Here is a 25447-nt window from a genome sequence, read left to right as displayed (position 1 = left end):
TTGAATTTCCCCTAGGGATCAATAAAGTATCTATCCATCCTGGCGAGGATTGCATTGTCACGTTGCGTTCAAAGATTCAGGGAGTTTTGTTTGTCACATAGGTAGGCTAGCCTAGAGATATGTAGCCTGTGTTTGTGACAAAATTAAATAAATAAATGAAATATGAAATATTTATTTATGTAATTTATGTATTTAATTTTGTCACAAAAAACATTAGGCTACATACCCAAAATGGTAACCTCCTAAGCTATGTCAAGATGTCACAATGGGAATTTTCAATCAGCTGTAGTTAGCGTTCTATGACGTCCGACGGGCTGTGCACAGCTGCAACAGGACAGCGAAAAACTACATCTGCTAGACCATTAGAGGCAGGCCTAGGCCTTCTTGAAGATTTCGCTTGGTAAATTCGATTGTCAGCTGTTACGATGCAGTGACTTCATTGTTTGTGTACACTGGAGTTTGGATAAAGGAAGATGCGATGAAGACCCTCTGCTCGTGCCAGATCTGTGAGATCTGTACTTGCGGGTAAGGTAGCCTAGGCTAGGTATAAGGTCTAGTCTAATTTGGTCAGTGAATAAGGCTAAATTCTTCCGTTTGTTCCTGCCATTCCCGATTAGCCTGTTTACGTACACATTTTGTAAGACTTTTTGGGAGTTGTGTTAATGAAATCGATGTAGTCAGGCATAGCCTAACTGAGGCTCATCGAATGAAAGGTCCACAACATGGATTCATCTCAGGAAAGTGTAGCCTTCCATGGCATTTAGTGCATTCCAACTGGCATATTTTTTTTTTTTAAAGGTGCCATGTGTAAGAATTGAGGTAAAAATATCCAAAAAATGAACTACACTCATCAAAAGAATGAGAAGAAATTAGGGCGATGATGTCATTTAAAAAATGACAAGGTATAGTGCTGCAGAGATATCAACCTGAATTAGCATGCTAAATTACTAGCCACAGCCCGACAGGTGTCATAATACCAGTTTCGGCCATGGGAGGCGGTATGCGGGCAACATAACCAGCCAAACTGCAATACACGTGTCTCGGTTGTTACTCTAGGGTAGACCAACTCACTTTCTGGAGGTATACTGCCCCCATCTTTTATGGAATGTGGAGTATGAATTGATTTTTTGGCGGACATTACACATGGCACCTTTAAATATAGCCATAAAAGGGCAATGCGCTTTCTTTTATGCTCCTATGTTGCTGACTAGTTCAATAATACATTTGATAGCTAAAGAAAAACACAATTTACACAACTTTGCATGCATAAGCAGTGCACAGACAGGAAGTGTGAGTAGACTTACACTATTCCCCATTTAGCCTCACTCCATTGGTTCCAGAATGGTCCCCAGTGTTAGATGTGCTTACTCTCTTGGTCTCTTTAGGATGTAGTTTTAAAAAAAGCCTTTCCAAAGGCCTGATAGTCCATTTTATTGGTCCATTAGTTTAGTCTACGTATACAAGGTAATGTTTAGTTGATTCTTATTTTATTAAAAATGTTGTAGTTGTATTTTCTATTCGTCATTCTATGTCTATTCTAATTGTTTTTATTTGTCCATTAAATGGTATTTGAGTATAAGCTTAGATGTACAGGTGCTGGTCATATAATTAGAATATCATGAAAAAGTTGATCACATCAAAAAGTGAAATTTGTATAATGCATACTTTCATTCCACACAGACTGATATATTTTTAGTGTTTATTTATTTTCATTTTGATCATTATAACTGACAACTAATGAAAACCCCAAATTCAGTATCTCAGAAAATTTGAATATTGTGAAAAGGTTCAATATTGAAGACACCTGGTGCCACACTCTAATCAGCTAATTAACTCAAAACACCTGCAAAGACCTTTAAATGGTCAAAAGATGACCATTGACACCTTGCACACGGAGGGCAAGACATAAGGTCATTGCTAAAGAGGCTGGCTGTTCACAGAGCTCTGTCCAAGCACATTAATAGAGAGGCGAAGGGAAGGAAAAGATGTGGTAGAAAAAAAGTGTACAAGCAATAGGGATAACCGCACCCTTGATTGTGAAACAAAACCCATTCATGGGGGAGATTCACAAAGAGTGGACTGCAGCAGGAGTCAGTGCTTCAAGAACCACCACGCACAGACGTATGCAAGACATGGGTTTCAGCTGTCGCATTCCTTGTGTCAAGCCACTCTTGAACAAGAGATGGCGTCTGAAGCGTCTCGCCTGGGCTAAAGACAAAAAGGACTGGACTGCTGCTGAGTGGTCCAAAGTTATGTTCTCTGATGAAAGTAAATTTTGCATTTCCTTTGGAAATCAAGGTCCCAGAGTCTGAAGGAAGAGAGGAGCAGCCATCTACCAGGAAGTTTTAGAGCACTTCATGCTTCCTGCTGCTGACCAACTTCAAGGAGATGCAGATTTCATTTTCCAACAGGACTTGGCACCTGCACACAGTGCAGTGTGCCAAGTCCTGTTGGAAAATAAAATCTGTCCTAAATTCAGTACCTGGTTTAAGGACCATGGTATCCCTGTTCTTAATTGGCCAGCAAACTCACCTGACCTTAACCCCATATAAAATCTATGGGGTATTGTGAAGAGGAAGATGCGATACACCAGATCCAACAATGCAGAAGAGCTGAAGGCCACTATCAGAGCAACCTGGGCTTTCATAACACCTGAGCAGTGCCACAGACTGATCGACTTCATGCCACGCCGCACTGCTGCAGTAATTCAGGCAAAAGGAGCCCCAACTAAGAATTGAGTGCTGTACATGCTCATACTTTTCATGTTCATACTTTTCAGTTGGCCAACATTTCTAAAAAAAAAAATTTTTTTTGTATTGGTCTTAAGGAATATTCTAATTTTCTGAGATACTGAATTTGGGATTTTCATTAGTTATCAGTTATAATCATTAAAATAAATAAACATTTGAAATATATCAGTCTGTGTGTAATGAATGAATATAATATACAAGTTTCACTTTTTGAATGGAATTACTGACATAAATCAACTTTTTGATATTCTAATTAATGACCAGCTCCTGTATGTTTGAATAATTTTCACCTTTAGCCTCGAGAGGCCCCAGAGGCAGCAAATCCAGTTCAGTTTACATTTCACTAATACAGTACAAGCTCCAACTGCTAAATGTATCTGAATAAGCTGAAGTGTTTTTTCAACACTGCTCTCCCCGTAGTCAACACCATTGCCACAATCCCACGCCGCCCACAGTTCTGCCTGCATGCTGCTCCACAGATGCAGTGAGCCATCTCACTGAGTACAGGGACAGGTTTCACCACCATGGCACCATTGCCAAACGAAACTCCAAAAAGATCTCTTCTGAGTATGAAGTGTTGGAGGGAGAAATATCAGCTACCACCACCTTCCAGTGAGTCCATTTATTTCCACAGTGAATTGAACATTTTCAAATGGCAAAATATATTTTTGGTAGTCATTCATTCTGCATTCCACAACAAAGCTTTCAGTGCAGTTTTGCCTTGGGTACATTCATAGTATTCTATATGCTGTGTTGTTGTAGGTCAGACTATGTTGCACATCCAGTCAAACCGAGACCACCCAAACCCATCAAAGCACATGCCGCTCTAACAGGAGTTTTGCTTCTGAAAACCACCTACATGAATGATTTCAGAATGTACCCTACCCACAAAACCACCACCAGCAAAGTCGAGGAATACAATGCACCCACCACAAAAATGGACACCCGCTCGGTATATAATGGTAAGTTTACAATACAATACAATCACTCAGTTCAATCGTTTTATTTGTCAATGTATAGAATGACTAAAGTTCATATGAATGAATAAGGTTCATGCTGTTATTTTAGAAGGGTAGATGTCACAGGAGTTTTCAAAAGCAAAAACATGAAACATTTTAAAAGCAAATGCCAACATTTTCTATTCAGCTCATTTAGTGCGACCACACTGTTACTACAGCAAGGTCAAAAATCAAGAGAAGTATTGGATGTTGTCATCATGTTGTTGTCAGAGCTGATGTGTCTCACTTCGTAATACCAAGTATGCCTTCGCTCTCTCCTGAAGATGTATATCGTGCCTGGACACCTCAACCACGGACGTCCTACAAGAATATTGACAACCTGAAAGTGAATGAGGGGAGACTTGACATGACCACAACTTCCAAAGCTGACTACTGCCACAAGACTGAGCCCAGCACACGTAAGAGCTTCAAACCTGAACAGAAACGGATGGAGTCTCTTCCATTTGAGGGCAAAAGTGTCTATTGCCAGATGTACGTCCCACACCCGGTTAAGTGGATTCCCCCAAAGCCAAAGATCCCCTACAAGCCCAGCAGTGCCCCGTTCCAAGCCATATCTACCCATCGTCAAGATTACAAGGGTGACAGATCATCAGCAGTTCAGTCCTGCAAAGTCAAGGCCACTTGGGAGCCCAGGTCGACACCTTTTGAGGGGAAAAGTGAGTGTCAGGACAGATTCCAGGTGTGGCCGGTCAGACCTGTCACCAGTGTTCACAAAGCAGCAGAGTATTCCCCACCAGAGGGCAACATGGAGCTCATGTCCACCGCCCACATGGACTTCAGTGGAGCTCCAGGCCATCCTGCAACAACAGCACGCCCCAGTATTAAAGCCTGGAGCAAGGGGGAGCCCTTTGAGGCTTGCTCCGCAACACAAGACCATTACAGGGCCTGGGAGGGAGCAAAGAGGGGCAAGTCCCTGAAGCCTATACCTACACGTCCACCTTTGTCTGCCTTTGAGGGCACCACTACCTTCCGTGCCGAATTCACACCAAAAAAGAGAGATAAAATTGCTAGCTTTAAGCCAGTCCAGAGAACGCTGAGCCCGTGTGCTCTGGAGCGTGACACAACCTACCGCAGCACCTATAGGAAGCACGAGGTCCAACCTTGCCCTGCATGCCAGCTGCCAGAGGGCCACGTTTTGTCTTTGGGTAAGAATGGGTACATTGTGTGCCACAACATCCCACCAGAGGAACGCAAAGCCATTACTCGTCCATCTACTGCCTATGTTGCTAAATCATGCTGCCTCACCAAAACAAGGCCAGTCAGATCTGCTTGTCTGAACAGACAAAATAATTAATTAGAACCTGTTTTAATTCCTTATTGATAGCTAGTGGCTCTGTGATTATGTTTCATTTATTTACAGCAAATAAACATCTGTGTCATTTGATATCAGAGATGTGGCTTCTAATAATTATATAAAAAGAGACTGCTTCTTATAATTCCAAATCACTTCATGTTTATTATTAGAATGATGATGTTGCTATTTGTGAAAAGCATTATATGGTGTCATTGTCAATAGCATGCTTTCAACTCGGGAGCCATGAACCTATCAGGCTCGCCCTGGGAGCTCAGCCCACTAGTCGATTATCGTTTTGTGTCCAGCATCATAATGAAGGCACACTGGTTAAACGTGTAAAGACATTATTGGCCATCAGATGAAATAAACCTACACATTATATTTGTATGACTCAATTGAAGTCACAGCAATTTAGCAATTCATTGATGAAATTTAACCGTGTGCCGATAAGCGTATGCGTAAGGCACATCCTTCAGAAATGACTGCAGACCACTGGGCATGCAACACATAGCGCTGCGCACAGCACAATGGAGTTATTAAAAGTCATTATACTATTGTGATTTTCTAAAGACGTTTTTGCCATTTAGTGATAGGATTTTACATTATTTAGGCGTGCAGGAGATTGTGCTGATACAATTTCAGCAACCATCACATAATGCAACATTGCCCGAACATGTCCCTGTGTCGGTCCATGTGCCTGACAAGTTAACACAGTCTATCACACAAATGAAAAAGACCATTCCGCACTGAAGGAGGCTGAGTTTAGGGGTCTACGCAAAACGCTAAACACTAGAACACGTGTATTGGGCGGTCACAGCAATGCACTGTTCACGTGTCTGAGTAGGCTATCAACAGAAGGCAGAACCACCGTCTTGCGCATCACTCCAGTTAAGAACTCCGACACTGCGACGAGGACTTCCTACAATGTCCCTTGATGTTGAAACGACGGAGTAAGTTTAATTTAGATATTAAGTGTGTTTATTGATGGTGAAAGATCTGATTAATGATTATTTCACGAATTTTAAGTTAATAAACGCTGTGTAGTAGATGTTGCAATGTTTTATAGGGACTTCTGCAATGAGTCAACCGCGTTTCCCTATTAGACAGTGTAATTATGGTTTCGTTAAGTGGAAAGCCTGAGCTATGCCATATCTGATGCGATCCTGGTGACTTCAATTGAATTTTTCAGTGCAGTCCTCGCTGAAAGATAACAAAACTTTCTCCTGCATCTTATTTTTGAGAGATATGGTGATCCAAATAACAGTTTAAAATTCCTGTTTTCTCTCTGTAGATCTATCTTTGTCATGACAAGTAGATATCGATGACTATTGTCAAGTAATAATGACAAAAATGTGATGATCAGCATGATGGGTCGTTTTAACTGCTATTTTTCATCAGCGTCGTCCGTCTAATCATGCAATACCTGAAAGAGAACAACCTGCACCGCACGCTGGCTACGCTGCAGGAGGAGAGTACTGTATACCTTCACACAGTGGATAGCATTGATAGCTTCATCTCAGACATAAACAACGGCCACTGGGATGCAGTGTTACTGGCTATACAACATCTCAAGCTACCCTGCAAAATTCTCATTGACTTGTATGAGCAGGTAAAAGGTCATCGCATGACGCGAATTTATTGCTTTGAGAGTCTTGACATAAACTAACACTGTAGTGATGTTGAATCTGTTCCCTATCTTTATTCTACAGGTGGTTTTGGAACTTATCGAGCTGAAAGAAGTTGGAGCAGCCCGGTCAATGCTGTGGCAAACAGACCCCATGATTTACCTGAAACAGACAGAGCCGGACAGATATGTCCACCTGGAGAACCTTTTAACACGTCCGTACTTTGACCCTCAGGAGGTGAGAGTGGAGCAAGAGTCATTTACCCTGCAGTCTGTCAGAATACCGCCTGGCTCATGGAACACCAGGCTTATCTGCATGAGCACCAGAACAACCTGTTGGTGCTGCGTTGTTATGCAGCGGACTGCTGCGGCGTGTGCTGACCTCTGTGTCCCTGCAGGCGTACCCAGATGGCAGTAGCAAGGAGAAGAGGAGGATGGCAGTTGCCCACGCCTTGGCAGCAGAGGTCAGCGTGGTCCCTCCCTCACGCCTCTTGGGACTTCTTTCACAGGTGCGTGTGAGTATGTCTTCACCTATACAAGTTCAAGTTAAACTGCCAAGTCGAATAAGAGAGGGAGAAGATTAATGCACATTCAAACCCTTATTCAGAAATGTAATTTCATTGTTACTGAGGCAGATCAGATAGTATGATATGATGCCAATTTTAGGAGCAATTATGATTGGTTAACTGCACAACAGGCAATCAATGAGCTTTAAAATAGAATCTTTCTAAAACAGTCTTTTATAACTGAAACAGTGTGCCGCATGTTTCTTTTATGTTGTCCTGTTATTTTCCTCTTGAACAGCATAGAACACACCAGAGAGCATAAAGACCCCCACCCCCTTGTCTTTCTGTCTCCCCTCACTGTGATTAACACATGGTTGTGTGATTAGCTTAAATAAAAAGCACTCTTGTAGATTGTGTTGTAGATGTACAGGAGTCAGGTGTTGATCTCTTCCCTTTTCCCGTCCCTTCTCTTCTTCTGCTCCCTCCCAGTCCGTGAAATACCAGCAGACTCAGGACATGCTGCATCCTGGCATGGCTATTGACATGACACAGTGCAATGGAACTGTCTGCAACGGAGTGAAGGACAGCGAGGAGGAGCACGTCCCTGCACAGCTCATTTGCCACATTCAGGTAAACCACCCAATGCCAGCTGAGTCATTCACTGGCTGGATGTCTGCTTCAACCACCAAGCATCCAGATTGCTCCTGCTGCAGGGTAAAGTGTTTATCTGAGACATAAAGCGCTTCACAGGTATTTCTATGTCAGCGACTATGAGCACAGCATATAAGAATGTGAAATTAATAATCACATTTGATATAATATTATGCAATATGATTAAATATAATATAATATGATATAATGTAATATAGTAATATAACATAATATAATACAATGTTTTCAAATATAAAAACGTAAGGACTGCACATGAAAAGGACTAACAAGGGAGAAGAAAAGATCCATGGTCCCTTTGGCTTTCCTTTTCATGCGTGTAAATGTTATTCAGTTTAATACATCATATTTTTGGCATCAGCTGCCTTTCTTTCACCACACAGCATTTAAGGTGATACGGTGCAGGAATTCTCGTCCATTTTCAACATACTGGATATCCATTTGTTCTAAGGGGGGTGTTCCATAGTTTTGTCTTAAACCGACATAAAGGGTCATAGTCATACTCACAAAAGCAACATTATATAGTGCAATACCGGGCGATTGGCAAGGTCAGAGACTCCATTCTCTATATTGTAAGTTAGTGTAGCATGTAGCATGGTGAAAGACCTATAGCTAATTGTGTTTAAAGCTGCTATTTTAATGTAGAAAAGATACATTGTGTTGCAAGTTTTAGAGGCATAAATAGTCACGAACTCATGCACATAGGCGGCAGCCGCATACACACACAGAAAGATAATTGCTTTTCTGGCCCAAAGCAGCTCTGCTCAGCTTCTGTGGCTGCAACCCCCAGTAATGGTCTCTGCTGATGGATTTCCCTGCGTGCCCTTCATGCAGAGCTCAGAGCTTGGGGAGTGGCGGAGAGGCAGCCCATCTGTCCCTCAAATCTCATCACCTTCCCCTATGCATCACCCCCTCAGGACACCCCAGGCATGCTGTGCTCTTGCTACAGTGTCTGGCAGGTCGCAAAGGGAAAGTTTCTATACATTGCCTGTTGACAGTTTGCATGCTGGTTTATTATTTGAATATATGATGGTCATCTTTGTTTTTTGGAATTGTGTGTGTGTGTGTGTGTGTGTGTGTGTGTTGTAGTTTGGACCAAAGTCTCATGTGGAGTGCGCGCGGTTCTCTCCTGATGGTCAGTATCTCATCACCGGTTCTGTTGACGGCTTTGTTGAGGTGTGGAACTTCACCACTGGAAAGATCCGGAAGGTATGATGTATTTGAAGCAGGAAAGATTGACTTATACCCATCTTATCTATTTTTCTGTAGCCTAGTAGATAGTGGTAGTAACTGTTTTAGATAGTTGGGGATGAGCTGATGCAATACTCAGGATCAGTATCAGTCCTATATTGGTCAAAATTACTGGATTGGATATTGGAAAATAAAAAGAATTTACTAACTGTGTAACCATTAACACACTTGGAAGGACAAGCCATAAAGAGATGCCATATCATACGGAAAACATGAACAGTATATTTTTCAGTACAATGTGAGTAAGCAGCAGAATCACTGTCAACGGCAACACTCCTAACTTTCCTCCTCTCAAAGGCTGTGGGTGCTCACAAATTCACAGTCTAGTGGCTAACTACACGCAAACATTTTCAACAGACCTCTCACAGAACCCCCCCCCCCTTCGTAACCACACACAACAACATAATAATAGCTGTGAATTGAACATTTATTTAATACTTCTGCTAATAAAATCTGCTACATTTGGTGCGTGGTAATTTTCTCTTAGTGGATCTGAAGTATCAATAGTAAGCTATTGGGCAACGAAACAGCTTTAAAAATGTTTGCACATGAGTAAATGTAAATGCTGACTGAATCGGGAAAAAGCACAGATGTACAGATTGTATGGAAGATTAGTGTCATGATGGATAATTACAACTTCAGATTCATGTCCTCTCTCCCAGGCCCAGAATATTTCAGATAATTACATCAGCAGCAGAAACGAGTCTTGCAACTTTTGTGTGTGTGTGTGTGTGTGTGTGTGTGTGTGTGTGCACTCACTGGTATGTGTGTGTGTGTGTGTGTGTGTGTACACACTCACTGGTATGTTTCTGCATCCTCCTCAGGATCTGAAGTATCAGGCCCAGGACAACTTCATGATGATGGATGATGCAGTCTTATGTTTGGCCTTCAGCCACGATTCTGAGATGTTAGCGTCTGGGGCACAGGATGGCAAGATCAAGGTCTGACTCTAAACTTTGATCTCTGTGTCAAAATATTACATGAGCACATTTTGAGATTTTATCACAATGTTTCAAGGCAGCTTTTTAGTTTATCTTTATTTATATTTAATTAGATACTTTTCTTTGTACTTTTAGTGATTTCATCACAGTAGTTGTGGCGCCAATATACTTTTAAAATAAGGTTTCGAACACACATCAACACAACAATAAGCTGAGATCAAAGATGTGACTTGTGGTGTGTGCAATCTCTATAGGTTGAATATATACCCTGCTATGTGTTGCTGTATAATATTTGACTGACTAGCTCTGGCTCTGGTGTTTGTGGGTGCGGTATGTGACTGCAGGTGTGGAGGATTCAGAGCGGGCAGTGTCTGCGAAGATTTGAGCGCGCTCACAGCAAAGGAGTGACTTGTCTCAACTTCTGCAAGGACAACGGTCAACTACTCAGTGCTTCTTTTGATCAGACCATCAGGTTAAAAACAGTGTTCTCTCTCTTTCTCTCACAGTGTTCTCTCTCTTTCTCTCCCCCTCTTTCTCTGTCATTCTCTCTTTCTTATTCTCTCAGTTCGAACCCTTATGAGCAAATGTTAAGGGACAAATATAAACTCTCTGTCAATGGTCCATTGTTCTCTATCTATCGCTGTGTCACTCGCTTGTTCATCTACATGTCCAAATAATTGTGTGACAAATATAAACTCTTTGTCAATGGTCCATTGTTCTCTATCTATCGCTGTGTCACTCGCTTGTTCATCTACATGTCCATCTGCGTAGTCCTTCATTTCTTTTCAGACACAGTGCAGCAGCAGCAGCTGTACAGATATTTGAGCTGCATGTGTGGGTGAGGCCTGGGTCTTGTGTGGCGTAGCTAATATTCCATTATACGGTGAAACCTATGATGCAGATATGTCATATGGAAGGGCTAATGAATTGAACAAAGGATCTCATGGTTGCTGGAAAAGACTGTTCTCTTGGGGTAGTGCAAACAGCGTACTGGCAATTGGCAAATGTAAATAATCTGTTGAAAGAGAGTTCAATTAGTCGTAGCTAAAGGCCTAACCAACGCAGGCGGACTGCCTTTGGCACTGCTGGAGGTTTTTGGGATGTCGCTCATCAAACACAAGGTTATTGTACGTGTTGTTGAAATACCTAATCTATACAAACCATTACCAGACCTCGGAGAAAGACAAACTCAATCAACGAGTTCAGCCAGGATTAGCACCGAAGCTCATTCAATTTACATTAGGAGAGAAAACACATTTCAAATTGAAATAGTCACACTCCTGACAGAATACTGCAGCCTCGTCACCCCCCCCCCCCCCCCCCCCTCCCCCTCTCTCTCATTCTCTCACTCTCTCCCCTCTCCTCTCTAGGATCTTTTCTGCAAGGCATGCGTCGTGTGTGGGAGGGTAGCGTGGAGCGACACGTGCACCACTAGTGGATAATGATTCTGGGCTTCCTGTCTGTGTGTGTGCGTGTGCTTGCCAGTGCAGTAGCAGGCAGATGTTTTGCACCATGCCAGGCAGCTCACAAAAGAGGCAGCACTGGGGTTGTTATTGACAAACAGGAACTCCTTCACACTCAATCAGAGCCACCCACAGCATAGTGTGACACGTGGAGCATGTGCCAGCGTTGCCGGCTTCATGTGCACTTTGTGCTTTGGAATTTCATTCAGTCACTGCCGGTTATTCCAAATGATCCACTGCTCTGTGTTTAGAGATGGGGTCTTCCTCTCTAAACCTGTTGGTTCATTTTTCAAAAAACAAATTGCCCCCCTCATTTTCATATTTTCATCATGTAAGACTATGGAGATTGTGGTGGCACATTCTAATTGGTTTAGAGGTAGTAGCTCGAAAACAGTGGTTAATCAAGTGTCAAGATAAGATCAGTATATTTTAGCTGTCAGTGCAGTTTGCTGTGATTTAAACCAATATATTTGGTCACAGTTACTCTGGTTTAGCAGTTTATTTTGGGATGACTAAACTCCAGTGGGTGAATAGTAAAACATGTTGCTATAGCAACCGTCCAACTCACTTTCATATTGCTTTATGTGCAAATACCATCTTTGCCTGCATGCCTTCAATACAGGATAATGTATGTTGCTGTCGACATATGCAGTATATTAAACTGGTGTGTGGCACTATGCATTCTCTTAAAGGATTCATTTGCTGAAATCGGGCAAGACGCTGAAGGAGTTGAGGGGCCACACGTCCTTTGTCAGTGAAGCATCATTTACAAAGGATGGCAACCACATCATCAGTGCGTCCTCAGATGGCATCATCAAGGTATGATGACCAGCTTAGGCCATCGGATTCGTCTTACCGTTATAGCCTCTTGAGTGTGTTCTATTTCACTTGAAGTGAGCTCTTTTGAGCGAAATGTACAAAACGTGACCGTGCAGGAGTTCAAGTTAGTCATACTTGCTCTCCTCAGATTTGGAATGTGAAGACCTGCGAATGCACCAGCACATTTAAATCGCCAGGCTCGTCCGCAGGAGTAGACGTCATGGTCAACAACATGTTCCTGCTGCCCAAGAACCCCGAGCAGTTTGTGGTGTGTAACCGCTCCAGCACGGTGGTGATCATGAACATGAAAGGACAGGTGAGGAGGGCTGACACCAGGATTAAAATAGCTGAAGTCAAATGAATGTTTTATAGAGGTGGCAGGTGTGTTTCTATTTAATACTCTCGTGGTGACCCTCGCCACCCTTGGGCAAACAGGAAATCATAACATGAAATATTTACCAGTCACAGTGCAGCGCAGCAAGGATTGTTTTATTTTATTTCAGACTTAACATAGACACACTATTTCCAAAGCACTTATCTATTCTATCATATGTATTGTAAAATGACATTTATATTTAATGGTTCAGATTGTTTTTTATTAATTATATCATATCTTGGTGGGTTTCTGCTTTTCTAATATTAGATATAATAAAATAGAGCTCATGAGTATCCCACAGGAGTCAGTTGGTAGAAACACATTTTTGCTGTTGCACAGAGTGGTGTGGGCGTTCACAGTCCCCAGACAAACCTCCCACAGCAGAGATACTCCAGAGCAAGTCAACCTTTCCATCCCTCTCTCATTCCTCTGCTTGTCCCATCCCTCCCTCCCTCCAGATTGTGAGGAGTTTTAGCTCGGGTAAAAGAGAAGGCGGGGACTTTGTGTGCTGCACGTTGTCTCCGCGTGGCAAGTGGGTCTACTGTGTGGGCGAGGACCTGGTGCTGTACTGCTTCAGCACGCTCACCGGCAGGCTGGAGAGCAGCCTCACGGTACGGTACGCTGGCCCTGCAGCACCGCACGCACATGGCCCACACACATTGGAGCCCCCACACACACACACACACACACACACTCACACACTCACACTCCATTGCTCGTTTCTATTAGCAGTTTGCTCTCGGGTAGATAAGAATGTGATTTGAATACATTAGAATATGCAGTTTGCATGAATTAGCAGGAGGTGTTGGCGAGTGGGGCAGATATGCATGATTCACACAAGGCTGCTATTCTGAGATGGAGATTACGGTGCATTATAGAGATTTGTTTTGTAGTTGTCCTAGTTCAGCCTTCTGTTAGTGAGGGAGTAACCTTTTGAATGTGTCTAATCTCTCTCTCTCTCTCTCTGTGTGTGTGCACATATATATGTATGTTCGTGTTCTCACAGGTTCATGATAAAGACGTGATCGGCATAACTCATCACCCTCATCAGGACATACTTGCTACCTACAGTGAGGATGGCCTACTGAAACTGTGGAGGCCCTAAATGGCTTCACAGAGCTGTATGGAGAGTGAACCCAGTCCTTACATGATGGGCAGTGTCTTAGTTCTGGACCTTGAGAACCCCCTGTGTATTCAAGCCATTATTTCTGTCATATTTCGACAGCAAATGGGTTTCTGAGATCTTAAAAGCATCACTCAAAGTTAGAGAAAATGAATGAGATCAAATATTTGCTCCTCAAAATAGCTAGCTCGTTTTAAGAGCCCTTGTGGTCCAGGGCTGAACACCAGGATGATGAAGAGCTGGGCTGGACTGTGCAGGGCGGTCTTTATGGAGTGAAATGTGTGCACAGGCTTTCCTAAAAACTCATCACTAACATGACGGGTTAATAGTTCATAACTTGTGACTTTCATTTTAGAAATCTTCATCCTGACACCTGGACACGCATTAGGCTTCTCTTGCTATTATTGCCAATCTATACTGTACTCATTTTCTTTTATGTCAATTATGGCAGATTTCTGATTTCTCATGTAAGAAACACAATTGACTAGTGTTGATGTGAAGGGGATTTCAAAATATTGTCTGTATCTGCAATATGCATGCTGATTTCTACAGTGATGAGTCTGCCCTTTACGAAAATCTTAGGGGTTCAGGTGAACGGCTTAATACTACCAGTTGGCCATGTTGTCAACTACAGAGAGAGCTGCAAATGGACACGGAATATCAGTAAGGGGCTTCACCGTGTCTAATAGTGTCTCCTGTTGGATACTGTGGTTTTCTGTGATGACATTTTGAGGTCTTGCTTGACACCAGGGATGAAGTAAAACCTTGTCACTTTCCACTCAGAGGGAGTGGAGAGCAGTGATATGCTAAGGGCCTGTGTGTTCTAGCACTTGACCTCATGAAGTTTACCAGCATGCCGAATCTGTACAGCATGGGTATCATCTGTATATGTGACCTATACTTCTTTATATAGTTCTGTACTATATTTAATGTGGTGTTGCTGCCTGTGTTTTATGTCTGCTGAGTAGTTTTAGCCAGTTGATGTTAAAGTGTATCACTTCAGTGTCTTAAATATGAAATTCTAATTTCTTATTGTGTTGCCTTACATTGCTGAATAGTTTCAGTGAAGGAGTAAGTTGCTCATGAGTATTTCAACTGCTAGTTGTAGTATGTTTGGGCCAATGCTATCTTACAAGCAGAAAGGCAATATGGCCACCAATGATTCCATGGGATCTTTAAGGGTGTTACCATACATTTGCAAATGTTATTGTCCTGTCAAATAGCACTATATACACCAAGTTCATTCACATGCTCTGAGAGCATACACTTGGTATGTACATCATTTGATCAGTTAACTTTGTAACTTTATTTGTATATGCCAATCTATCTGAGTATGATTCCAGTGATGTACTCCTTTTAAATAGGAACCATGTAGAGTATTGTGTCTGTTGCAAGACTCTCTTACTCACCATGGAGAATTGCTGGCGTTGCAGTTTGTATTGTGTTTGAATCTCTGGATCTCTTGAGTGGAAATTAGAAAAGACACTTCAAGGTCTCAGGTCTACCATACTGTAAAAAGTTCATGGTTCAATAAAGGCTTGAAGCTAAGTAAGCATTTGGCACATATCCCTGTGTTTCCTAATGGGCTTATGCAGTGTTGTGTAACTATTTGCTGATACAGTCACAATTTGAATGTAGGAGATTTCACAAAATATTCTCAAGCCTCAGATATGAACAGAGGTTGATTTAATTATAAATAAAAATATTTAAATGCATAACTTATTGGTCCTAATAGAACTGACCCACGTACATAGACACAACACAGACACCTTTTAGAATAAAAAAACAAAACAAAGATCAGTCAGTCCTGCATTTAAAGTGTCAATACATTTAGTAAGAAGCCACTTTAAAAAGTTTGTCATTTTCTTGATCTGAAAGACGGGTGCAATGAGAATTGCAATATTGGAACCACAGACCATAAGGCTTCAGTGCAGGCACACCGAATGAAATGAGGTAATCATCCAAATTACATTAGCTCCTATAAATCGAAAATGGAATATCTGGCAAACCAATTTTGAACAGTGTCTTTAAATAAACATAATATGGGGGACCAGACCAATCACTTAATTGAAAGTAGCAGTCCATAAGGTGTGGCACCCTATATCATTTTATGACATTTAGGAAATTAGAAGTGGATCAGCATCTATTGTGAAAACTACTTGGCAACTGACCACGTTGTGCATTATTTGTGAAAACAATTTATGAAATCAACTAAATCAATCAATTCACATTTTAAATGTTAAACCTTGTGCAAAGAAATGCAACATGTCAAAGCCTGCACGACGATCACTGTCGGACTGAAGAACTCTCCTGTGATTTGAACTTCACTGACATGGAACATTTAACAAACACATATAGGCACCAAGCCCTTTTCTGCAAGACAATTGCAAGTGGAGCACTGACATCAAGGTTTTTGACGTAAAAAAAGTATCTTGGCTATTAAAAACATCAGCAGCCTTATAAACACTGCTCTGTCTTCAACTTTGCCTTTTCCCAACAGTATTTCTTCTGGGATGGTCACTTGAACCGGTGTTGACAAATCTGAATTGTTTCTGAAAAAACAAATCTGAAATCTGAATCTGTTTGTTTTTGAACATGCGTTGTGCTGACAGTTGTTCAAGCACAACTATTTCATCCAAGTGACATTCAGTCTGTTAATTTATCTTGATATTATTCCCATCACTGAGATGGAAGATGAGAGGATGCAATCCTCAAAATGGAATAGAACTGGGTAATTACTTTTTTACACTTCATTGATGTGTATTTGGTGCAACAACAAAGCTGCTATATCTCTTTTCATGATCTTAAAATCATCATTAAGAAACCTTAGAGATGGGCGTAATCACAGTGACAGTATGTGTAATCATTCACCACAACTCGACTCACTCAAGAAGGGCTTTGCCAGTCCAGTGTCATGAAATAAGTCTTGGTTCAGTTCAGTTCCTCACAGCAAAACATCGGACTTGATTTGGCAGGCTACACTGAGCCATCTGCATCAAAGGGCATCGGCATGTTGAAATGGGGTTGGTTTTTATGAGGGTGGGGTTGTGTGGGTAAAGTAGGGGTATAGAGTTGGCATAACCTCCAGGTCGCACTGCCCATCACACTCATGGAGGGGGCATTACGGAGATGTGCCATGGGGCTGTGAATGTTGGGAAGACCCAGGCACCTTAGGAGGTTTGGCACTGCATCCCTCCGCCAGCGGGGAAGTCGTCGTCGTCCTCCACGAAGTAGTAGTGCCTCTGGTGCTGGCGCTCCCGGGCCGGGTCGCAGTCCTCCAGGTCAGCGTAGATGTACAGGTCGTCGTCCATGGCATTAGGCTCATCTGGCTCCTCTTTCCTGGGCAGGTAGCGCTCAAGCTCCTTCAACTTGTTCGGAGGGAGGAAGTTTTCCTCTGGAAAGACAACCTGGAAAAAGAGCAAGAGATGTCATCCTCAATTTGGGCTTGATTGACAAATTATGCATACTCAAATATCAGATTTGACCAATCAGAAGCCAGGAAACAAAGTATGTTGCATGTTCAGAGATAGTAAAACTCTGAATTATATTTCGGGTAGAGCAACTGGTTGAGAAATGGCAAAAATAAGTCTAGGTCAAATCGGTAAAGTGGAAACACAGCAGATCCACCATGATTTCATAATTAAGGGAGAAAGGGAAGTTTGAGAGAACACCCACCGTGAAGTGGATGATAAGACGGCCTTTCTCAAAAGGTCGGCGGTGCAAAGGCATTCCCTCATTCAAGACACACTTTATATCACCTGGCTTGATCAATTCTCCTGTTAAAAAAAAGCAGAGTAATTCATATTTTATTTGGGCTCCTTCTATTGAACAGAAATACGAAATCAGATGTCAGGGTATGTATGGATGTCAGGAAAATACACACACATAGATTTTCTAAATCAGGACATTGGGCCTCATTGACCCATATCTTCCTAAGAATTTTCTTAACTGTGTTCTTAAGAAGGTCTTACGTGGTCTAAGTGTTCTTAAACCTCAGAATAGTTCACAGTTTTGTTCTTATCATGCTGAATCTCATTTCTTCTTAAGTTGATGGGATGTGCCAATTGTTCTTAATTAGCATAGGTAAACGCCCGGTCACTCCCGATAAAGGGCATGATACTGCAGGGCCGATGATGAGGGGTGATAGTGCACACAAATTGAGGCCGAGGCACCAGCTTTCATTTGACCGTATATTGTAATACATGAGCAAGACAATTTGATTACCGTATATGACACATGCTTTGAAGTGAAAGCACTGCTGCAGGAATTGAACAGTAAATGAGTCGTTATATTTAGTAGCTAGTATAAAAAGTGAAAAAGTGTTATTTGGTGTGTTAAATATTTATTCTAAAATACATAAATGTTTTGTAAAATAGTGGAATGTATTTTAGTAAAAAAAATAGTATCCTAAATGATAAAATATATATTTGTCATTTAAATTGTATTAGATTTTACACCTGCAGATATGATGAAAATGCAATAACCATTTATTTTGCACAAACAAGTCAGTTCTCAAATGTGCGTAAGAGTGCTCTTGAGTGTTCGTAGATTCTGTTCTATATTTTGGTGAATACCCTAATCTTCGTAAAAACTGCGTAAGTGGGCTTTAAGAACAAATTTCTTCGTAAGAACGGTTGGTGAATGAGGCCCATTGCTCAGATTGTTCACCATCTATAGAACCAAGTTCTAGTTGGAGGAACATCTGAAAAGACAGGCCTTATTTCAAAGGCCAACAATAGTCCCGTTTCCATTACCGCGCCTGGAACTTGATTTTTACGGGAACGGGGATGTTTGTGCGTGTTTCCTTTTACCCTTTTACACGAACGGCCCGGTAACGCGACGTTCCGGGAACTTCTATGGGGCCGAACGGAGTGCCTCGGGGTAGGCCCTGAAAGAACTCGAGATGTAAATGAGGTGTGAATGAGGTGTGGAAGTGGAAGACTGCAAGCACATTTTTAAAAACCTAGCAAGGCAGACATCAGTTACAGCTAAACTGATTACAAGTTAGTCTGTTAGCTTGTTGAGTTGAGGTAGCCAACACTGGATGAACAAATGTCCGCTAAAAATAGGCTTTTACTGATTAGAATTTCGTGGTATTCATTTATCATTTCGTGGTATTCATCTATGGACGACACTAGAATTAGGCTGTTTTAAGAGATGTGGTGTGTTCATAATAAACATGCCAGGCCATATACTCTCCATTTTCTATGGGAAGGCTTCAGCCTACCTGCCTGTGCATAGCCTGAACGAGGCGTGAGTGGAAGACGATAAGCACTTTACAAAAAAAGGCAAGGCAGACGTCAGTTAGGCTAGAGCTAAATTAAGCTGACTGAGTTGAGGTAGCTTACGCTGAATGAACAAATTTCCGTTAAAATAGGCTTCATAACTGGTTAAATTTCGATGGTAAAAATTAGGGATCGACTGATATGTTTTTTTCAGGGCCGATACCGATATCAATTATTACCAAAACAGGAGGCCGATAACCGATATGTAAAACCTATATGTCAGTTGTCAAAAAGGGGGGTAGATAGTAAATGCTATATGCTGCAAAAATTTAATTCAGAATCATTTAAATTATGCAAACTTTTCTTTCTTCTTTTGATACAAAATTGTCTATCAACTTGCATCACTTTGCAAGTGTAAATCCTGTGTATCATGTTAATCCAAGAGCTGAGTGATAGCAATTATTTTCATAGAGTAGGCCTGCACAATGAGCTATGTGCTTGTTAAGGGACCTGTCACAAAGAGGATGCTTTGCCATCGTGTGTGAGTGCACGAGAGGGAGAGGAAGAGGTGCATGCGTGATGGCAAGTGTTACGGTTGAATAGTTTAACAAAACAGTTTTAAAATAGTTCTTAGGCTATTTAAGCATGCAATTTGTGTCCATGTGTAGGCTATAAGCTACACTTTTGAGAGCCTAAAAGGCACGTTAATAGCCAGCTCAGGACGCGATTTTGTTCAGGTCGGATTAAATTACGGTTGGCCCTGGGTGCATGTAGTCTTTTCTGACAGTCCGTTTCAAAAAGGAGCAATTAGACTTTTTGACGTTCGCTATCGCATAATTTAGGACTTGTCTGTACGATGTCCGCCGAGGTGTCCCGTTATTCACAATTAACGAACGAGGCTGAGGCAGAGAACTCCCGACGCGCAGCACCCAAGTTTGTGGGATAACTAGTAAACAGCATCAGTAACGTGCATCAATCGGGAATTCGCTAAATGAAGGAAGTTGGTGCTTTACTTATTGATCCGGATCAAAGAGACAATAGCTTACAAAGTGGTGTTTTTGTAACTTCAGTGTAGATGATTGTGATTCACTGCAACTTCAGCAAAGTAGGCTACCTTCCTTACCTTCGAAAAATAGCTCCGTAGGCTACAGCTGAAGCCCAGTCTGCCTCAGTGAGAAACCAAAACTTTGTCTGTGTTCAGTCTTCGATCCTGATTGGCTGCATTCGTGCTAACTAACAAATCAGACGGTGTAGTGGGCGGGACAATGCTCTTGACCACAGAGTAGCAAATTCAGGGAGTGAGAGACGCTTTACAGACAAAGTAGCGCGTTTCATTCTTTATCCATTTCAATATCGGCTTATCGGTGGAAAAATGACCGATACAAATTATTATAAAATGCTAAATATCGGCCCTAATAATCGGCCAGGCCGATAATTGGTCGACCCCTAGTAAAAATGAAACCTATAATGTAACATTTGATTTGGTGCAGCTATTCAAAGTTTGCGTATGGTCTCCATTGACTTCAGTTCACTATATTTGAAGGTAGCGTATGCCTATTTGCGTAAAATAGGTGATTCAAAAATGTTTATTTTTCACCTCCGAGGAGGATAGACTCATATAGATAGTAAGAATATTTAGGTTACGGTCTCTGCACGGAAGTAAATGATAATAAAGCTTTAGCAAAGGTGTATTAGTGTGAGGAGAGTATTTTTTGCAGCTGCTATGCAATTTAACATCTAATTAGTGTCGCGACCGTGAAGTAAAAGCTGCATATGGGCCTGTAACAAACTTCCAGAGGCTGGCGAGTTTGACCAGGGTCATTCAATTGTAATGGAAACACAAGGACTGAGAGGACTGTGTGAGAGCAAGTTACTGGACAAGTTCCCACCTCCTAGGTTTTACCCCAAACACTCGTAATGGAAAGGGGCATATTGCAACACAACAGTAGAGTTGTATTAGCTATAAAGTACCTGGATGGGAGGTGACGAGTAGAGTCCTGTTGTCCAATGTCTGGACAGGTTTCTGGAAGCCACAAAGAGCTTCCACCAGCTGCAGCTCCATTGTCATCATGAGGTTCTCTCCTTTTCTAGGAGCAAACCACAAACAGCAATAATGTGATCAACTCTCTAAGAGTCAACTCTCTGACAGATGTTTATGGTTCTTAGTGGACACTTTTGTCCAAAGCGACTTTAACAATACAAATAAACATTGCATTATAGTCTCAAGATGATGCTGTAAAGCAGTGTGTGAATGGATAACTCTGAACTGCTGATGCTCATCAGAGACTTACACTGGTGGTCCCGAGCAGCAGGAATTCGCATGTAACCTTCATAATGTGTTCTGTGAGTTGCCGTTGCATTCTTATTCACCTGGTGAACACTGAGTGTTCCCTCTGGTCCAATACAATGATGATGTCACCTGGCTCCAAACCTGGCTCCTGGTCACCTTCTCCATGAAACACAACCTTCTGTCCATCTTTCATGCCTACGAATAACACACACACATTTACATAAGAAGATGAGAATGACAAACATGTCCATCAGCCTAATTTAGATTCTCTCCTCAAACCAAACACAGTCTTAACAAGAGGAAAACTCCCCCAACCTTTATCGATGTGGACTTCCAAGATTTTCTTCTGGCGGAGAATCTTGCGTCCTGTACAGGTTTTACAGCGATCTCGGTGACTCATGCGTTGACCTTGGCCCTGACAGGAGCCACACACGGTGGACAGCTGCTGCACCATGCCAAAGCCCAGCTGATGGAGCCGCACCTGCACGCCTGCTCCCCGGCACGAGGGGCACACCTCCAGCGCTCCTTTCCTACCCCCACGCCCTAGTACAAGAAAGGACACGCAAAGAGGAGCATGTTTTGTAAAGGTGCTTTTGAATATCCAAGGACCTAAATGACAGTGTTATGACTCATGATGACGAAAATGTGAAGGCAATGAAGTTAGCGGGTACTACATTACCCCAGTGACATATTAGGCCTATATGTGGATACTAGGGCTGCACGATATGGGGGAAATATCTAATTGAGATTTTTCTGACGGATATTGCGATATGCAATACGATTGTTTAATGGCAATGAATTCAGTTCAATATTCCAAATGTCTCTTTAATTCGTGCCACCCCTGATTGGTGAGCACGCCTGGTGCACAAGAAGCACAGCACCCCCGACCGACTATGAAGCTCACTAATCAGTGCCCCTCACACACAACGCACATCCACCAACCAGAAGTGGCAGTCAAGGAGAATGAAATGCATATAAAAGTGAATATGAAAGAAATGTGATCAAATTAACTGTGCATGATTATTTGTAGCTTTTGCGATTAGGTAATTGCGTTGGTTCATATTGCGATTGTGATAATTGTGCAGCCCTAGTGGATACTACAAGTGTGGACATTACATAATAGGGTGTGTTTCCTATCCGTGTTGTTCAATACCTTCACATCTTTCACAGATGACATTCTTCTGAACAGCTAGTTTCCTTGTGCTTCCATTATATAGCTCCTCCAAAGACACTGTAAGCTGGTGGACAATATTTTTCCCTTTAGAGAAAAAGACAAAATAATTTACCAGCATATGTTTATGTGAAAAAGAACAAAGGAAATACAAAACTGTAAGTTATTCTTTACTTTGCATAAGCCATAAACGTATCTAACCTTTCTTTTCTCTGTGCATTCGGCCCCCTCCACCAAAGAACATATCAAAGATGTCCATGGGAGACCTGAAGACACCACCACCTCCTCCCCCTCCGTTGCCTCCCTCTTTGATAGCCTGTTCACCTCCACGATTATAAACCTCCCTCTTTTGGGGGTCAGAGAGTACTTCATATGCCTGGGAGATTTGCTTAAACTAGAAGAGAAGTACAGACAAGATTTTATTTTATTGTGATCTGTTACTTTAAAATTTGCCAAAATATATGGCTGTCCTTCACATTAAGTCTGCAATTCAGTTTTGTCAGAGGTTTTAAGCTTAATGTTTGAGATCAACAGCCAGCCAATCAATCAAATTACACCTCTCCCCTCCGTGCTCCTAAAGCTCTGTTTACAGCCCTGCCAATGCCACTCTGTATGGTCTGAGAGGCAGATGCTGAATGGGCAGCTGGAGGACCAAGAGGAGCAATCTCAGGAGATGATTTTCAAGGAGCTCTGCCAGACATTAAGTGTTGATCTAATTAGTAGGACAGTCATGCATTTTACAAAAATATGCTCCTCTTCAGGACATGCCTCATGGCAAGCCTTCCCTACATGTAGCAAAGGGAGAAAACAGCCAAACAGGTGACTCCTGACGTCATCCACTACACGCCAAGTCTGTTCTGCTCAACCCTCCTCACTCTTCTCTGGTGAAAAAGCTAATACTGCCTGTTTTTTATCTTGACCCTGCCATCCCAAAAAGATGCACACATGTTTAAGGATGGAAACATCATGTCACACTGAATAGCACAAAAAAAAGCTTACAGGATCATATCACAGATCATTTGCAATCTAGTTAACATTTATAATATCTTATGAATCGAGTTCAATTGTAATATTATCCAACCTTCATATGGGTTTGTGTTCACAGCGTTACCACATTACTAAAAGCGACCTTTTCAAAATATTCTTGTTAAATAAACTAAATTTCCCTCCTAGATGGCAATATTATCTGTTTTGGAGAGCTCTGATGGATAACTACTAGCAGCGTAAGCTAAAGGAAAAGGGGAAAACATTGAAATAATGGTACAGGACAAAACGTAGCTAGTAGCCACGTTTACATGGACACTTCTATTCCGGTTAGAAACGGAATAACGACTCAATCGGAATAAAAATTGTCACATAAACACCTCAATCTGAATGAAAACTCCTGATCCTATCAGAATTTTAATCGAAATGAAAGAGGTGGTGTAGTCCGCTCCAATTCTGAACGAACACCCATGTATGGTCATTCGGATTGACTGCTGTATCTTCTCAAGGAAAAGTAGGCAACAATGGCTATTCCGATCAAAGATTCTAAAGCGCTTGAAAGCACCTGATCAAAATAGAACGCACCCCATGTAAACAGACGGCACTTTATTTTCAATCAGAATAGTTTAATAGAAATGTCCACACTGTAAACCGTGGCTACTGATGCACAGCAAATAGAAAATCATAACCAAACTCATCATTACAAAAAAACAGAGCATAAGATTGTTTTACCTTATCTCCTTCTGTTGGGTTCTTGTCTGGATGGTATTTCAAGGCCAGTTTACGATAGGCTTTCTTCAACTCCTCTGGAGTGGCACTGGGCTTTACGCCCAACATATCGTAAAACCCTGTTTCCTTCACCATCTTCGCCTAAAAAGTTGTTTGCACGATGTTTAAGATAAATAATAATGACAAAAACGTTACAAACTACATGGCATGATGTAACAGTAGACTGCTATAGTACATGTGCTCAGAAGATTAAGAACAATCTGACGTTAACCCGTAAAAACGTTTAGCGAAGTAGCCTATATTGCAACATCCCCTACACACTGCTTAAACTTCCATTTTCTGACAAGAGGTAACGTCAACGTTAGGGTTACAAAGTAAGCCGTCCCCATGACAATATACAGTGTACTATTATTGACATCAGTCTTTTGGCAGACCATGGTGCAAAATTGACCCATCAGTAAAGATGCCCCGAGGGTAACTTATGACTGAAACAGAACGCGTTATTGACATAGAGCTAGTCTAGCTAGCCAACTTAATGCAGGTCAACTCGTAAAATAAAACATTAGTTGATGCTGATATTACCCATAGACTGTGTATATATACGGTCTATGATATTACCCAATAGCGTAATTGATAAGGTGAGTCCAGGAACCAATGACTTAGTGCTACAGATCATGGGTCCACGCTATCATTTTATGACTGTTTCTGTCGATAACAGTAAACTTGATAGCACACGTCAACTAACGCTAGCATTGGATACATGTGGTATATACATAAAAATTAAATCAGGTCTTATTGAAAGTTGATGTATCGATGGCGATCTAGCGATGACTAACGTTACCATTAACTTATTCGATGTGCTCAAGGGCTGACCAACAAAAATAACGTTAACACGTCTCCCACGGTCTTGCTAGCTAGCCAACACTCATTGCCTAACGTTAATCCCATGACTAGCTTAGCTGCCTGAACAACAAGCCAACGCTCTTCATCAGCAAAACAAAATGTTTAACCGTCCACGTGTTTAAAATATAGACAAAAAGCCATACCTAACAGTCGTTCATACAGTTTAGAAATCAACTCAGCTCGGTAATTCAGTTGCTATGGCTACAGACTTCCAGAATCTTCTTCTGACTGACCCACCAAGAGGAAGTTAAGTCATTTTAGAGACGAGTGACCGTCGCAGGAAGTGCATCATAATAAAGGGACACCAGAC

The 25447-nt window shown here is 41.8% G+C and overlaps 3 protein-coding genes across 5 annotated transcripts; 2 read left to right on the top strand and 1 right to left on the bottom strand.

Annotated features, from left to right (window-relative positions):
- Window positions 1-315: 315 nt before the first annotated feature.
- On the top strand, window positions 316-5153 carry LOC121707155 (stabilizer of axonemal microtubules 2-like). Its single transcript, XM_042089892.1, has 4 exons — window positions 316-525; window positions 3171-3362; window positions 3513-3712; window positions 4033-5153. Exons 1-4 carry the CDS (start codon window positions 479-481, stop codon window positions 5061-5063), a joined length of 1470 nt encoding a protein of 489 aa, XP_041945826.1. The 5' UTR covers window positions 316-478; the 3' UTR covers window positions 5064-5153.
- Window positions 5154-5835: 682 nt separating this feature from the next.
- On the top strand, window positions 5836-15401 carry smu1b (SMU1 DNA replication regulator and spliceosomal factor b). 2 transcript variants are annotated; one of them, XM_042088721.1, is made up of 12 exons: window positions 5836-6013; window positions 6462-6672; window positions 6773-6925; window positions 7086-7196; window positions 7683-7823; window positions 8952-9071; window positions 9938-10054; window positions 10399-10526; window positions 12210-12336; window positions 12485-12652; window positions 13171-13323; window positions 13719-15401. In XM_042088721.1, the coding sequence occupies exons 1-12, from the start codon at window positions 5988-5990 to the stop codon at window positions 13815-13817; spliced, it is 1554 nt and encodes a 517-aa protein (XP_041944655.1). In that variant the 5' UTR covers window positions 5836-5987; the 3' UTR covers window positions 13818-15401. The 2 variants fall into 2 exon arrangements, with proteins under 2 accessions (XP_041944655.1, XP_041943855.1); XM_042087921.1 differs by having other exon boundaries at window positions 7086-7202.
- A 103-nt stretch (window positions 15402-15504) lies between these two features.
- On the bottom strand, window positions 15505-25424 carry dnaja1 (DnaJ heat shock protein family (Hsp40) member A1). 2 transcript variants are annotated; one of them, XM_042091546.1, is made up of 9 exons: window positions 25281-25424; window positions 24238-24375; window positions 22723-22915; window positions 22504-22608; window positions 21666-21893; window positions 21431-21545; window positions 21032-21147; window positions 17511-17611; window positions 15505-17242 (listed from the first exon to the last, which is right to left on the bottom strand). In XM_042091546.1, exons 2-9 carry the CDS (start codon window positions 24367-24369, stop codon window positions 17006-17008), a joined length of 1227 nt encoding a protein of 408 aa, XP_041947480.1. In that variant the 5' UTR covers window positions 24370-24375; window positions 25281-25424; the 3' UTR covers window positions 15505-17005. The 2 variants fall into 2 exon arrangements, with proteins under 2 accessions (XP_041947480.1, XP_041946898.1); XM_042090964.1 differs by lacking the exon at window positions 25281-25424 and adding an exon at window positions 25076-25254.
- Window positions 25425-25447: the final 23 nt, after the last annotated feature.

This window comes from Alosa sapidissima, chromosome 1, assembly GCF_018492685.1.
Source record: "Alosa sapidissima isolate fAloSap1 chromosome 1, fAloSap1.pri, whole genome shotgun sequence".
Taxonomy (NCBI): domain Eukaryota; kingdom Metazoa; phylum Chordata; class Actinopteri; order Clupeiformes; family Clupeidae; genus Alosa; species Alosa sapidissima.
The sequence above is the reverse complement of the archived record's forward strand: the minus strand, read 5'-3'. Positions and strand labels throughout refer to the sequence as shown.

Excerpts from the sequence above, each read along its gene's own strand:
- LOC121707155 (XM_042089892.1), top strand. The coding sequence starts at position 479 with ATGAAGACCCTCTGCTCGTGCCAGATCTGTGAGATCTGTACTTGCGG. Across the intron at positions 3,363-3,512 it reads TCAGCTACCACCACCTTCCA|GTCAGACTATGTTGCACATC; the intron begins GTGAGTCCATTT and ends GTGTTGTTGTAG. Across the intron at positions 3,713-4,032 it reads CACCCGCTCGGTATATAATG|ATGTATATCGTGCCTGGACA; the intron begins GTAAGTTTACAA and ends TCTCTCCTGAAG.
- smu1b (XM_042087921.1), top strand. The coding sequence starts at position 5,988 with ATGTCCCTTGATGTTGAAACGACGGA. Across the intron at positions 7,203-7,682 it reads GACTTCTTTCACAGGTGCGT|TCCGTGAAATACCAGCAGAC; the intron begins GTGAGTATGTCT and ends GCTCCCTCCCAG. Across the intron at positions 10,055-10,398 it reads CACAGGATGGCAAGATCAAG|GTGTGGAGGATTCAGAGCGG; the intron begins GTCTGACTCTAA and ends ATGTGACTGCAG.
- dnaja1 (XM_042090964.1), bottom strand. Across the intron at positions 22,916-24,237 it reads ACCCAACAGAAGGAGATAAG|TTTAAGCAAATCTCCCAGGC; the intron begins GTAAAACAATCT and ends CTTCTCTTCTAG. Across the intron at positions 17,612-21,031 it reads ACTCGTCACCTCCCATCCAG|GAGAATTGATCAAGCCAGGT; the intron begins GTACTTTATAGC and ends TTTTTTTAACAG.